This window comes from Sciurus carolinensis, chromosome 13, assembly GCF_902686445.1.
Source record: "Sciurus carolinensis chromosome 13, mSciCar1.2, whole genome shotgun sequence".
In the NCBI taxonomy this organism is placed as follows: Eukaryota; Metazoa; Chordata; class Mammalia; order Rodentia; family Sciuridae; genus Sciurus; species Sciurus carolinensis.
In genome coordinates, this window is record NC_062225.1 from 21,837,400 (window position 1) to 21,850,205 (window position 12,806).

At 34.6% G+C, this 12,806-nt stretch overlaps 1 protein-coding gene across 1 annotated transcript in view; it reads left to right on the plus strand.

Moving 5' to 3' along the window:
• The window catches only part of Gmcl1 (germ cell-less 1, spermatogenesis associated), a 46,103-nt gene that overhangs the window by 18,958 nt on the left and 14,339 nt on the right, over nucleotides 1-12,806 (plus strand). Inside the window, 5 exon segments of the mRNA XM_047522528.1 lie at nucleotides 1,434-1,457; nucleotides 1,460-1,492; nucleotides 1,495-1,569; nucleotides 6,320-6,389; nucleotides 9,835-9,910. Of these exon segments, the coding sequence (XP_047378484.1) occupies nucleotides 1,434-1,457; nucleotides 1,460-1,492; nucleotides 1,495-1,569; nucleotides 6,320-6,389; nucleotides 9,835-9,910 (278 nt within the window).

Consider the following 12,806-nt stretch of genomic DNA (forward strand, 5'->3'; position numbering starts at 1 on the left):
TAGAGAAGTAAATGAACCTACAACCTTAAAGAAAAGTCTCCATGGGACAATTACCAGATTTTTTATGAGATAATCAGATTAGATTTTTATACTTGCTTATGTGACAGAAGGACCTATAAAATATTAATAATATTCTTTAGTACACCCCATGAAATTGGCACATTTAATCAGCATGTGAATGGAACTGTTTTCATTATAGAAAAAGCAGGAGATATAAATTCAGTCACATTGGACTGAGTTATGACCTCAGTAATAGAGCACTCGCCTAGCATGTGTAAGGCCCTGGGTTCAGTTCTTAGCACCACTTAAAAATAAATAAGGTCTTGTGTCCACCTACACGTAAAATTTTGTAAAATTTAAAAATCCAGTCACATGCCTATCGTATAAATAATCAACTTTATTATTTTTTAAAGAGTAGAATATTTTATTTTCTGCTCTGCTTGACTCTTGATAGATGCTAAAGGAATACAAAAAATGTATGAAAAAGTCGAAAAAAAATTTTTATTAGGTGTCTTTTCACAATTTGCAGGAAAAAAAATTTAGTGCAGAATATTTTAGTTCACAGAAACTTATGTTTCAGGTGAAGCCAGCTTGGACTATAATAGTCTATAATAGCAGCTCTCATCTTTTATTCCTTATCCTTGTTAGAACAAGGCGAATGTACTTCCCATGGGTACACCTTGTTTAAAGAAAACAGCACTAGCTGAAGCTTATGCACCAATTGATTCTTGTTGATAGCGTACCTAAACATTTCCTTCACATTTTGAAAGTACAATGGAATGCATTCAAGAGTAATTTTTTGGAATAACCTTAAATTTTCCCTAAAATTAAAAAAAATTATATCATATGATTCAGAGACTGGGATTATTTTAGTAATAATTATTACTACCATGTGTTGCAAATCTGTGGTGACAGTGTCTTATTTTGCATTTTAATAGAACATATTAACTAGTGTTTATCACATGTAGCTGAGGCATGTTAGAATCCCAAAGGTGTTCTGTATCCTGAGTATCTTGTGAAGACCCTCAAGTGAGGCTTCTGGGCTCCAGAGTTTCACTGGAGTAGTCAGTCCTTGGGAAGTGATTCTAGAGAGATAAATCTTAACTCCACGTACTTTTCTCAAGCCTTCCTTTACCACCTATATAAACTCTAAACACCAAAAAGTGAAATGCTGCATTTCCAGGCCAGCAGTCTGATTAGGGCCGAAGTTAATTTTCTGGGACTTTGTCTGAATCTCCCTAAGTTTTTATCCTCACATGTAAGGTTTATAAAATTCTTGCAAACTTTGAAACAGCTAATTTGTATTTTAATGGACTGTGTGTGTATGTGTGTGTGTATCTCTATCCACAAAGACATTTGGGAATAAAATAATAGGTTTGAAGATAATTGCTTATTTAGACTGTTTTGTTGGTTTTTTTTGTTTTTTTAAATAGATTTTGAAGGTACGGCCTTCCTTGAAACGAGCAAGGGAAACCAGTTGTGTCAGTGTTTAGACCTTAAGGCTACAGTATATTATTATTGATCTGGCTTCTGCAAGGATTATTGAACAAGATTCTCTTGTACCTTCAGGTAAGAGAACTGGACGAATTTATGATTTTAGGTAATGTTTCTCTGATTTTACCAGTAATATATAGCATAGACAAGAATAATGAAGCAATAAGAAATTAAACGTAACCAAAATGATATATATATATGTTTTTGCACCAGACAATTATGCTGTATAGAACATTTCTGTGTTCACAGTATATATTGTAGGTATTTTCCATATCTCATTAAATACTTCCCCAGAATATTTATGTGGCTTGTGTTCGTAATATGGATGTTCTTTAATTTTATTAATCAGTACACTATTTGGATTCAATTTTAAAAATGGACTTTTGAGCTGGGCACAGTGGTGCCACCCGTAATCCCAGCAGCTCAGGAGGCCGAGGAAGGAGATCACGAATTCAAAGCAAGCCTCAGTAACTTAGTGAGGTAGGTACAGCAAACTTAGCAAGTCCTATCTCAAAAAAAAAAAAAAAAAAAAGGGACTGGGGTTGTGACTCAGTGGTTAAGCATCCCGGGTTAAATTCTCTGGTAACCCCCCACCATCAAAAAAAAAAATACTTTAGAAGTATTTAAAAGTCATAACTGCTTTTCTATTAGTATACTTAAATGTGCTTTTATTTTGTTTGCTCTTTGCTTCTAAAGTTTTAAACTTCATGTTGAACCAGATATTATGTTTGTTAGTTATAATTTAAATTTTTTACTGACTTCATTTTCTAAGTTAAATCTCTAGCGTTTCAGAAAGATTTGGTTTAATAATATATAAGGATATAAGAAATACAGCATTTCTATAAATAGCTTTAGTATGTGTTGAACACCAGGCCCTAGCAGTGATGTAGTATTAGGATGCCAAGACAATTATACCCATTTCACTTGTACTCCCCTTTAAGGCTCTTTAGAAATGAATTTTAAGGGATAGGGACACAGCTCAGTGGTTAAGTGCTTGCCCTGGCATGTGAAGGCCCTGGTTCACTCCCCAGTACCTGCCCCCAAAAAACAAAAAAAAAAATTTCAAGAGGTTGAAAAAAAACAGTCAGTCCTCAATAGCTTAATTTAGTGTGGTGTGTATTAATGCGATGTGGATAATCTTTATTTTTTGGGAATGCATGATGGGCATTGATATTTCTAGTCTAAAATATTTTGTTCAGTATAAAAGAATTTAGATTTTTATTCTAGCCAAATTTCAGTCATTTTTTCTGACTTATGAAAAGTCTTTTATTTTAAAAATTATTATAAAAATTTTATAATATCCCATCTTACAAATTAAAACCTACAAATAGATTTTCCTGTATGTCCAAATAAAAGTTAGTTTCAAATGCAAAATTTAAAATTACATGCTCCACTGCTTGTAAGGGGGCATAAATTGGTATCTAGCTCATATTATAGAAATAGATTAGTATATGCTGTCAGTAGGAAGGTGTCTCAGATTTTAAATAATGGAAATAATTTGACTAATAAACCTAACATTCATTAATCATTTTTCATAAATATTGCCAAATGTGTTAACTTTAGTAAAGTTTATACATTCATCGGTCTGGGGAGATTTATATCTGTTTACCATCTTTAGGTAAAAAATTTTAGAAATTCTACTAACCTATCTTATACTATTCCCTCCCAAATCTTTTCTATTATTTGTCCTGAATGACTGGGGTCAATAAAATCTCAAATTATTCCATCTCTTCCCTTCATTATTTTATTCTCCCAAAAGATATCTCTCTGTGTAGGACTTCATCTCACACCCTGCTAATATTGGGCCAGGAAATCCCATGGTGTCACGGTCCTAACTCTTCAGTGTTCTTTCCAAATCAGTATTGCATGTGATCTGGCTCTCTGTCCTTTCTCTACTGACCCTAGTCATTCTTCCACATTCATTTAAGACTCGGTCACTTGATTTAATGTCTTCCCACTAACCAGACCATAAAAGATGTCTTTTATCATTGTTCTTTTCACTTACCAGCAAAATTCTGGACAAGTTGGAATGTGACTTTTCAGTTTTTTTTAAAGTTTGTAATATAGGAAATTAGATTTTAATGATATGGTTTTATAGACCTCCTTCTCATTTCCTTTGTTTAAGACAAGGGAAATAAATAAATTCCTTCAAGTTGTATATCATTTATTCGTACTGGGGAATTGAACCTAGGGACAAATTTCTGTCACATGAACTACATCTCCAGTCCTTTTAAATTTATATAATTTAAAATTTTGAGACAGGTTCTTCCTAAGTTGCTGAGATGCACCCTAAACTTGGCAAGCGTCTTGCCTCAGCCTCCTGAGTAACTGGGATTACAGGCATGTACCCCCATTCCTGACTGAGTCATAGTTTCTTGAAGGCACTTTTCAGAATCTTTCTACCCAGTAAACTCTGTCAAAAGGGATTTTCATTTGCATGCCTGTATTCCTAGCAACTCAGGAGACTGAGGCAAGAGAATTACAAGTTCAGTGCCAGTCTTGGCAGCTTAGCAATACCCTGTCTCAAATAAAAAGTGTTGGGGTGTAGCTCAGTGTAGGGCAAATCCCCAGTACCAAAAACAAAACAAAACAAAACAAAACAAAACTAGCAAAGATCTAATGACTCTTCTTCTGGAGATATGACTGCATATGAGCATATTAAAAACTGCATAAAAGAACCTTTTTACTTGTTTTCATCTTCTGTTGTACCAGAGATTCTTTTTTCTGCCTCCTCGTAATAACTTAACAGTACATTTGAAGTTGTGTTTCCATTGACTTGTTTTTCAGATCCTGCCTTTAAGACATAGGTCCTAGAATCTTTTAGCTACCAGTGATAAGATTTAAAGTTGACTTTTCACTCTTTTGAACTAAGGAAAGACAGGAAGGACAAAAATATATACTCATGTTTTTAATTTGTTAAAGTGCTTTTGGTTTAAGTGAGGATTAACAAGTTTGTCAATTTAAATGTCAAAAACATTTTCAATTTCTAATCACATAATACTTGAGAATATCTATATATGTAACCCTTTCATTCCAGTTTTACAAATCATCATGACAGGCCTATTCTGCTTTAGATTAATGAATTTCAGATTATAGGCACAACCCATTAGTAGGGTGAGAAACCATTTAATGAATAGGAACCAGCATTTTACAGTAAATAGAATTTTTAAAAATTCAAATGAATTGCAGATATGTATGTTTGTGTACTGAGTCACATAAAATTTGCCATGAGTTTATGTAGAACGATAAATTGGCATAACATTAAGCAGTTAGTTATGCCTTTTAATAATAGCAAGAATGTATTTGGGGGTACTGAAACATTCAAAAATGTGTTACAGTGTGTTTTAGGGAAACATACAGTAATCCTTGGAAGTCATCTGAATCCCATCCCCCTAACCTCACAACCCACAGTGCTAGAGATCAAACACAGAGCCTCATACATGCTAAGCAAACACTATACCACTGAACTACAACCCCTGCCCTAGATACCTTTATAAAGTATAGACTTAGAAAGTGAAAATCCAGATTTTTTAATTGCACTAGGGTTTCCTGCCCCCTTTAGGTGGAAATTAAGAACTTAAAATGACCCTTCTTTTCCTCTCTTCCCCTCTCTCCCTGCCCTTTTTTCCACGTTTGTGGTACTAGGGATCAAACTCAAGGACCCGCACATGCTAAGCAAGCACTTTACCACTGAACTATACACTCAGCCTACCAAAACAACTCTCTGGTTGGGGAATAGACTAGCAAAAAGAAGACATGGTGCTAAGCCAATTCTACTTTATTTTTAATCTATATTTTTATCTAAATAACTAAAATTTCAGCTTGTCCAGACTTGTAGAAAATATTATATGCTATTAAAGAAAATATCTAGTTATAATTTTAATTCTTCTTGGAATAATTTAAGCCAAGTCTGTGTGTGTGTGTGTGTGTGTGTGTGTGTGTGTGTGTGTGAGAGTGTGAGTGAGAGAGAGAGGGAGAGAGAGAGAGAGAGAGAGGAGGAGAGAGAGAGTGAGAGTGAGAGGGAGGGAGACAGAGAGACAGAGACACAGACTGGAAGATTGAACCCAGGGCCTTGTGCACTGAGCTGTATCACCAAAACTTTTTTTCTTTGATCAGGATCTCCTTAAGTTGCCCAGACTGGCCTAGAATTTTCATTCCTCTTGCCTCAGCCTCCCAAGTCACGGAGATTACAAGAGTGCACCATTGTGCCTGGCAAATATTTTTATTTTTAATGATAGTTATATAAATCTAATATTCCCAAAATTATTTTTAAGTAATTAATTTTTCATCTACTAATTTTGTGGTAACTTATTTCCCAAAAAAATGAGTTAATTTTTTATTTTAGATAATTTAATAGAGGAAGAAATCATTATTCAGTTTTCTGGTAGAACTTTTATAAAAACAAAGTATTGTTTTAGAAATGATTTTCACCAATGAAAATTAACATGAACTGTGAAAAGGAAACTATTAAATGCAAGAATTAATAACTTTTAACAGGGTTTAAAATTAAGTGTATGTAATCTTAATAGAGTCTAGACTGGATGAACTTTACCACTACAAGATCATTAAGCCATATTATTACAGCACATTTGTAAAATATAAGATACTTCCTTTTAAAATTACTGTTTAAACTTGAATTTAGAAATAATAATCCAGGGGCTGGGGATATTGATCAGTTGGCCTGGGTTCAATCCCCAGCACCACCGAAAAAAAAGAAAAGAAAAAGAAAGAAATAACAATTCTATCTACTACTTAACATGTTTAAATCCTGTGTGTTCTTCCATTTTTATTTATTTTAATTAATTAATGAATGTTTGTGCTTTAGAATGGCTGTCTTCTGTATATAAGCAGCAGTGGCTTGCTATGCTCCGGGCAGAACAAGACAGTGAAGTGGGGTAAGTATATTTCATTATATGATTGTTCATTAAAAAAAAAATAAATAAAACTTTTAACCAGGGTGTGGGGCATACACTTGTAATCCCAGCAACTTGGGCGGCTGGGCAGAAGGATCACAAGTTCACAGCCAACCTGAGTAAAATTTAGTGTAGCTCAGTGGTAGAGTATCTCTGGATTTAATCCCCAGTACCACAAAAAGTTGGATGGATAAATAAAGGAAGGGGAAGGGAAGGAGGAAAGGAGAAGGGAAGAAGGAGGAAAGGGAGGAAAGGGAGAGAGGAAGAGGGAAAGGGAGGAAGGAAATTTAATCGGGCTGATGATGTAGCTCAGTGATAGAGCCATTCTGGGTTCAGTCCCCAGTACCATAAGACAAACAACAAAAACCATTTTTGGGGTTTTTTTTTGTGCTGGGATTGAAACCAGAGCCTCTTGCATGCTTGGTAAGCAAGCATTCTACCACTGAGCTACATCCCTAGTCCAAAAAAAAAAATATTTTCTTTTTGCTTTGAATTTTTAAAATATATTCATTATATTGAAAAATCATTGCTGTATTGAAAACTCAAATGTTGAAATAGAGAAAAGATTATGTAATCAACATTTATTCTTGTATACTTAGAACCTTATAAGTCTTACAAATTTTGGGTCAGTCAGATAGTATAATAGAAAGTTTCAATTATCACTAGCTATGTTAGTAAAATTGAATAATTCATATACTTTTTCACCTATAATGATTATCTTTTAACACTGAAATATTAATTGGAATGATGCTTTCATAAAATTTGTTTTTATACTTACCTATAAAGCTGATTTTCATACTTGTGGTAGTATTTTCAACTTCTGATTAATAAATAGGTTTTGAAGATCTTTGAGTCTAAAATGAATTAAACTATCTGGTTATAGGTGTCTCCCCAGAAACTTCTGACCCCCTACAGAATATTTATGCACTTTCTTCATTTTAAGGGAAAGAAAATAACCTTTTCTTTAAATTTGTGGTACTTTGCAGTTCACAAGTGCTTGCACATTTATTGTGTGTTCCTTATGCTAGCTCCCTGAAATAGTGTGAAAGACTTTCACCTTAAGTATATAGAAGACGGCCTCAAAAGTTTAATATTTTTATTAAAGTTAATTTTTATATACAGAAGAATTTCCTAAAATAATGGTCTAGTTATAAGTTCATATCCAAATAATATGTATAAGGTTATTATTATCCAGGGTTTTATTGGAGTTGTATTTTGTTTTCATTTGATTTGGGGAAAATGGGATTATAAATAAAATAGAAACTAAATAATGACACTTCATTATTTTGTTTGTTCAGCTTTAAACTTTTGGATGTTCTTTATTTTTCAAAAAATTTCTCACTTTATCCTTAACTGAGGTTAGTAAGAGTCTTACTTAAGTGTCTGATTTTCTTGACCTCAGAAGCATATGAGTAGAGATGGGAATATAGCTCAGTGGTAGAGCAGATGCCTGACATTCATGAAGTTCTGAGTTTAATCCCCAGCACTGAAAAAAAAGAATATATGATTATATTGCCACTGATGACATATTCTATTCCATGGAGATGCAGCATCTGCCCAACCCATCTTTAGCTGCAACTCTGCTAGTGAGGAAGATAATGTGTTTCCTGGATACTAGGTTATGATCTAGTTATGTTTCCCTACAGGGTTCTTCTTGTCTAAACTCTCTTATGTATTGCCAAGAGGGTTATTTTTCTAAAACAAATATAGTTGTGTTACTTCCACTTAAATGTGTCCAGGGACATTCAATGCTAATAGTTTTAGATTATTATTGCTCAAGATTACTGAGGCCACATGTTGAGATATGACTCATTATATAATTTTCTCCACTATCACGTTTGCAATTGTTCATAATCAGAAGTTTACTAATAGAACTAACATCTGGGAACTCTACTACCTATAGGAAAAGTTGAAAAATTTAATTAGCATGGTGGCCCCTGGCAACCTTCAACAGTCTATCCCAAATGCCTTTAGCTGCATCTGTCCTGTTCATCTTATATTCTGGCTGCCCTAAATTCTTTATCCATTTATCTATTCTTCAATCCCTTTTTTATACATAGCCTACTATTCCTTCTGCCTGTATTTCTTTCCCCTGAACAGAATAGGCCTCTGACATCCACCCCAACACAGTCCTACTCAAACACAAATGTGTATTCTCTGATGATTTTCCCCTCTACTCTGGGCAGTAAATATGTGCCCTTGTGATTTTAACATAGTGCTTCTTTCCATATTATTATAATTATGTCCAGTTCTTTACTACCTAGAGTACTCGGATACTAAGAATGTGTTTTATTTACATTTACTTATTATGATTATATATTATGTTCCAGTTTCTAGGCACTTTAAATGTAAACTAATGAATATGTTGTATTTTATTTGGAATTACCAAAATAATAATAATAATAATATTGTCATTTTTATTACAACTTAAAAGCAGTTGATTAAAATTTTTAAAGTAAGGAACAAACCAAAGAATAATAGACAATATTATACAACTTTTTTCCTATGACATTTATTTTGTAGAATTATACTACATGAAAATGGTTTGCATATAAAATAAATACTATCCATTTGTGTACAATGAATCAAAATGCATTCTGCTGTCATGTATAACTAAATAGAACAAACAATTTTAAAAAAATTTTAAAAAGTACTATCAAGTAATAGGTAATAACCAGGTCACATCTTACAGAAATAATAGATTTTAATTAGCAGTTAGACTTTTAAGTATTCTATTTCCCTAGTGAACAGTTTTTTTTTTTTTTTTAGTTGTTGATGGACCTTTATTTTTATATGGTGCTGAGAATCAAACCCAGTGCCTCACACATGCTAGGCAAGCACTCTGCCACTGAGCTACAACCCCAACCCAGCACTTCATATTTTTTTCTCCCTCTTCTCTGATTTGACTGAACCCTAGTAAAAGTAAATCTACATGGCAGGGCAAAAAGTGAGACACTGAAGAATTGTAATTTCTTTTTCTTTTTTTTAGCAAAGGTAATGAACTAGATTTAATCAATAATTCTTAATTTTTTTTTTATTCTTTTGCAGTGCTGGGGATTGAACCCAGGGCCTCATGTATGCTAGGCAAGTGTTCTACCACTGAGCTATACTCCACCCCCAGCTCAATACATTTTTTTTTTTTTTGGGGGGGTGCTGGGGCCTTGTGCTTACAAAGCAAGCACTCTACTGACCGAGCTATCTCCCCAGTCCCTCAATACATTCAAAGTGTATATATATTTAAGTCAAGTAACAATATTTTTGTTTTATTTTTAATTTTCTATTTTTATTTTATTTATTCTTTATGATATTGAGAATTGAACTGTCACTGAGTTTTATCCCAAGCCCTTATTCTTTTTAACTTGCAGCTCTTTTTTAATTACTGGTTACCTATTTTCTGTGGAAGTTCATGTCTTATGTATATTTTTAGGCCTCAAGAAATTAATAAAGAAGAACTAGAGGGAAATAGCATGAGATGTGGTAGAAAGCTTGCCAAAGATGGTGAAGTAAGTATGGGTTGTGATTCTTAATTTTCTCATAGATAGTTGAGAAAGTCTGGATCATTAGACTATTTTTTGTACTTTCATGTGTTTGCAATTCTTCATAATAAAAAAACACAGATCAAATGTCTAAGAACTCTATAACCATAATGCACTTTGTGTATCCATCATGATGCCTTTTATGCTTACGGAGAGCTTATTTGATAGTTCTTGTAGTATGTTGTCCTAGGCGATGAGTTTTAGCCACCATGCTCAGTGGTGAATTACTCAGCCTTGCATGAGATGGTTGAATTTATACTTGGGGTCCAGATACAAGATTTGAGAAGAGGATCCCATCCCAAAGTGTGTTTCGGTTCTTTTAGCCTGACATTTTAAATTGACCATTTAATTCTTTAACAGCAACCTTCTCTTGAACTTCTCTGTCATCACACTTGATTTCTATTTCTCTGATCATTCCTTTGTCTCTGGCTGTCTCCAGACCTTTTTCTCTCCTAAGTCTGCAGTAGGTGGTTTCATGCACTCTTATGGCTTCATAGGGACATCTGTATTCTCATGATTCCTTTTTTTCCAGAAATCAAGATAAGGAAGTAAAATGATCACAGGCATGGTGGCATGTGCCCATAATCCCAGCTACTTGGGAGGCTGAGGCAGAGGGATCACCAATTTGAGACTAACCTGAGCAATATAACAAGACCCTATCACCCCCAAAAAAGAAAAAGGGAAGTTATGTGGGAACATTACATAGTCTTAAAAGTCATTCTGTTTTGTGGGCTGGGGAGATAGCTCAGTCGGTAGAGTGCTTGCCTTGCAAGCACAAGGCCCTGGGTTCGATCCACCACAAAAAAAAAAAAAGTCATTCTGTTTTATTATTACCCTAAATCAAAGATAGTCAAACCCTCTGATTGCTATCCACATCAAGAATTACCTTTTTGCCTGGTGCGGTAGCATACACTTGTAATCCCAGTGGCTCCAGAGGCTGAGGCAGAAAGAGTTCAGCAAAATGAGGCACTAAGCAGCTTAGTGAGACCCTGTCTCTAAATAAAATACAAAATAGGACTGGGGATGTGGCTCAGTGGTTGAGTGCCCCTGAGTTCAATCCCCAGTACCCCCCAGAAAAGAATTATCTTTTTTTCCTACCACCCAGTTTATATGTTTAAAAGTGAAAGATAAATATTTAAAATAACACTTAACCAATGAACTTATTTTCTATCTAATTTTTAAAAGCTGATTGTAATTTATTAAGTTGATTTTAAAGCCTAATCATGATTTTCATTTTTAAAGAAATTTTAGCCTAATTTAGATGCCCATTTGATGCTTTTTCTCCCATATTGACCCTCATTTTGTTTTTCCCCTCAGTACTAGGGATTGAACTCAGGGCCTTACTCATGCTAGGCAACCCCTCTACCACCAGCCCTTTGTTTTGTTTGTTCATTTTGTTCTGAGACACAGGGTCTTGCTAAATTGCCCAGGCTAGCTTCAAACTGTGATCCTCTTGCCTCATTCCTGAGTAGCTTGAATTTTAGGCATGTGCCACCACATTCAGCTTAACTTTAATTTTTAAAAGTTAATTATGTTGGTATTCACAATTGTGATAAGTGTTTAGAGTGTGCAAGAGGAATACCTGTCTTCTTTATTCTTGTTCTTCTTTGTTACGGCTTCCAAATTTTGTTCCTCCTTTGTTTCTCATTGGACTACAGCTTGTTTTGTCGTGTTTTTTTTTTTTTTTTTTTTTTATAGCTCCTTTGAAGCAAATGCTTCTACTACCACCTATGACCCTTATTATGGATGTCATTCACAGGCTCACTGTGATTACTTGTCACTACTTTTATTAGCAGTCTTGGTGATTTCAGTATGTCTTTTCCCTTGTCCCCAGTGATACTGTGCTTCACCCTACCTCAGGCATCCATTCCCATGAGGACAGCCTCAGTTTTTGTTTTTGTTTTTTTTTTTTTTTTTTAATCAACAACTACAACCTTCAAAATCTCTTATGTCAAGCATCCCTTTTCAGGCTTCACTTCCTCCTAGCTTTCTAGCTCCCTCCCTCAAGTATCTGGACTCCAACAATTTTTTAACCCTGCTGGGATATACAATACATTGTTCTTACTATGTTTTTCTATCCCCTTTCTCACCACATCCCCATTTTTTTTTTTTACCTCACTTATATTTTATGTTCCATCTTAAAATTAGCCCCTTACTTATACTTTATTAGCTTTCCTTTTCCCACTATGACTTTGTCAAACTCACCTGGCTAAACCCCAACTCTTGTTAAATCCCAGCTTTGCAAGTAGTCCTTGCCTGCAGTCATACAGATGAACGTGACTAAGAGCAAAACCATATACCAATGGGTTTCACTTAAATGTTGTAACCATAAACATCAAGTAGGTCTTCGGTGCTATATGGTTATCCACACTTCCCTAGGGAATTTAATCTCCCATTAGCTGATGTAGCTCATACCTTCTTCCTCAAAAGGGCAGCGCTACTCCCCTTATTTTTACCCAGTGGTCTTGCTTCTTACTGCAATTGGAAGAGAATCTCTACATCCTCTTACCAGCAGTTCCACCAGTCTGTAGCTGTGCACTGATCCTGTCTCTTCAGAGAGACAACTGTCCGAACTGTCTACTTCTGTCCTAGTGCATCCCCTCTTCTTGTACTGAATCCCATCCCTTCTCATCTGTTCAAAAATTTTGTTCCTACAGTAATAACTGTGCTTTCCTGCATCATCCTGACATTCTTTTCTCTTCTAGTCCAGGTGTATTGTACATCTTTTATTCAACCATGCAAACATAGTCACATAGTGAAATATAATTCCTAGTAGGGCAGAAATTTATTTACTGCTGTGTCTCCACTGCCTAAAGCAGTGCCTGGTATATGTACTCAGTGTGTTGGTTAAATATTGAATTAA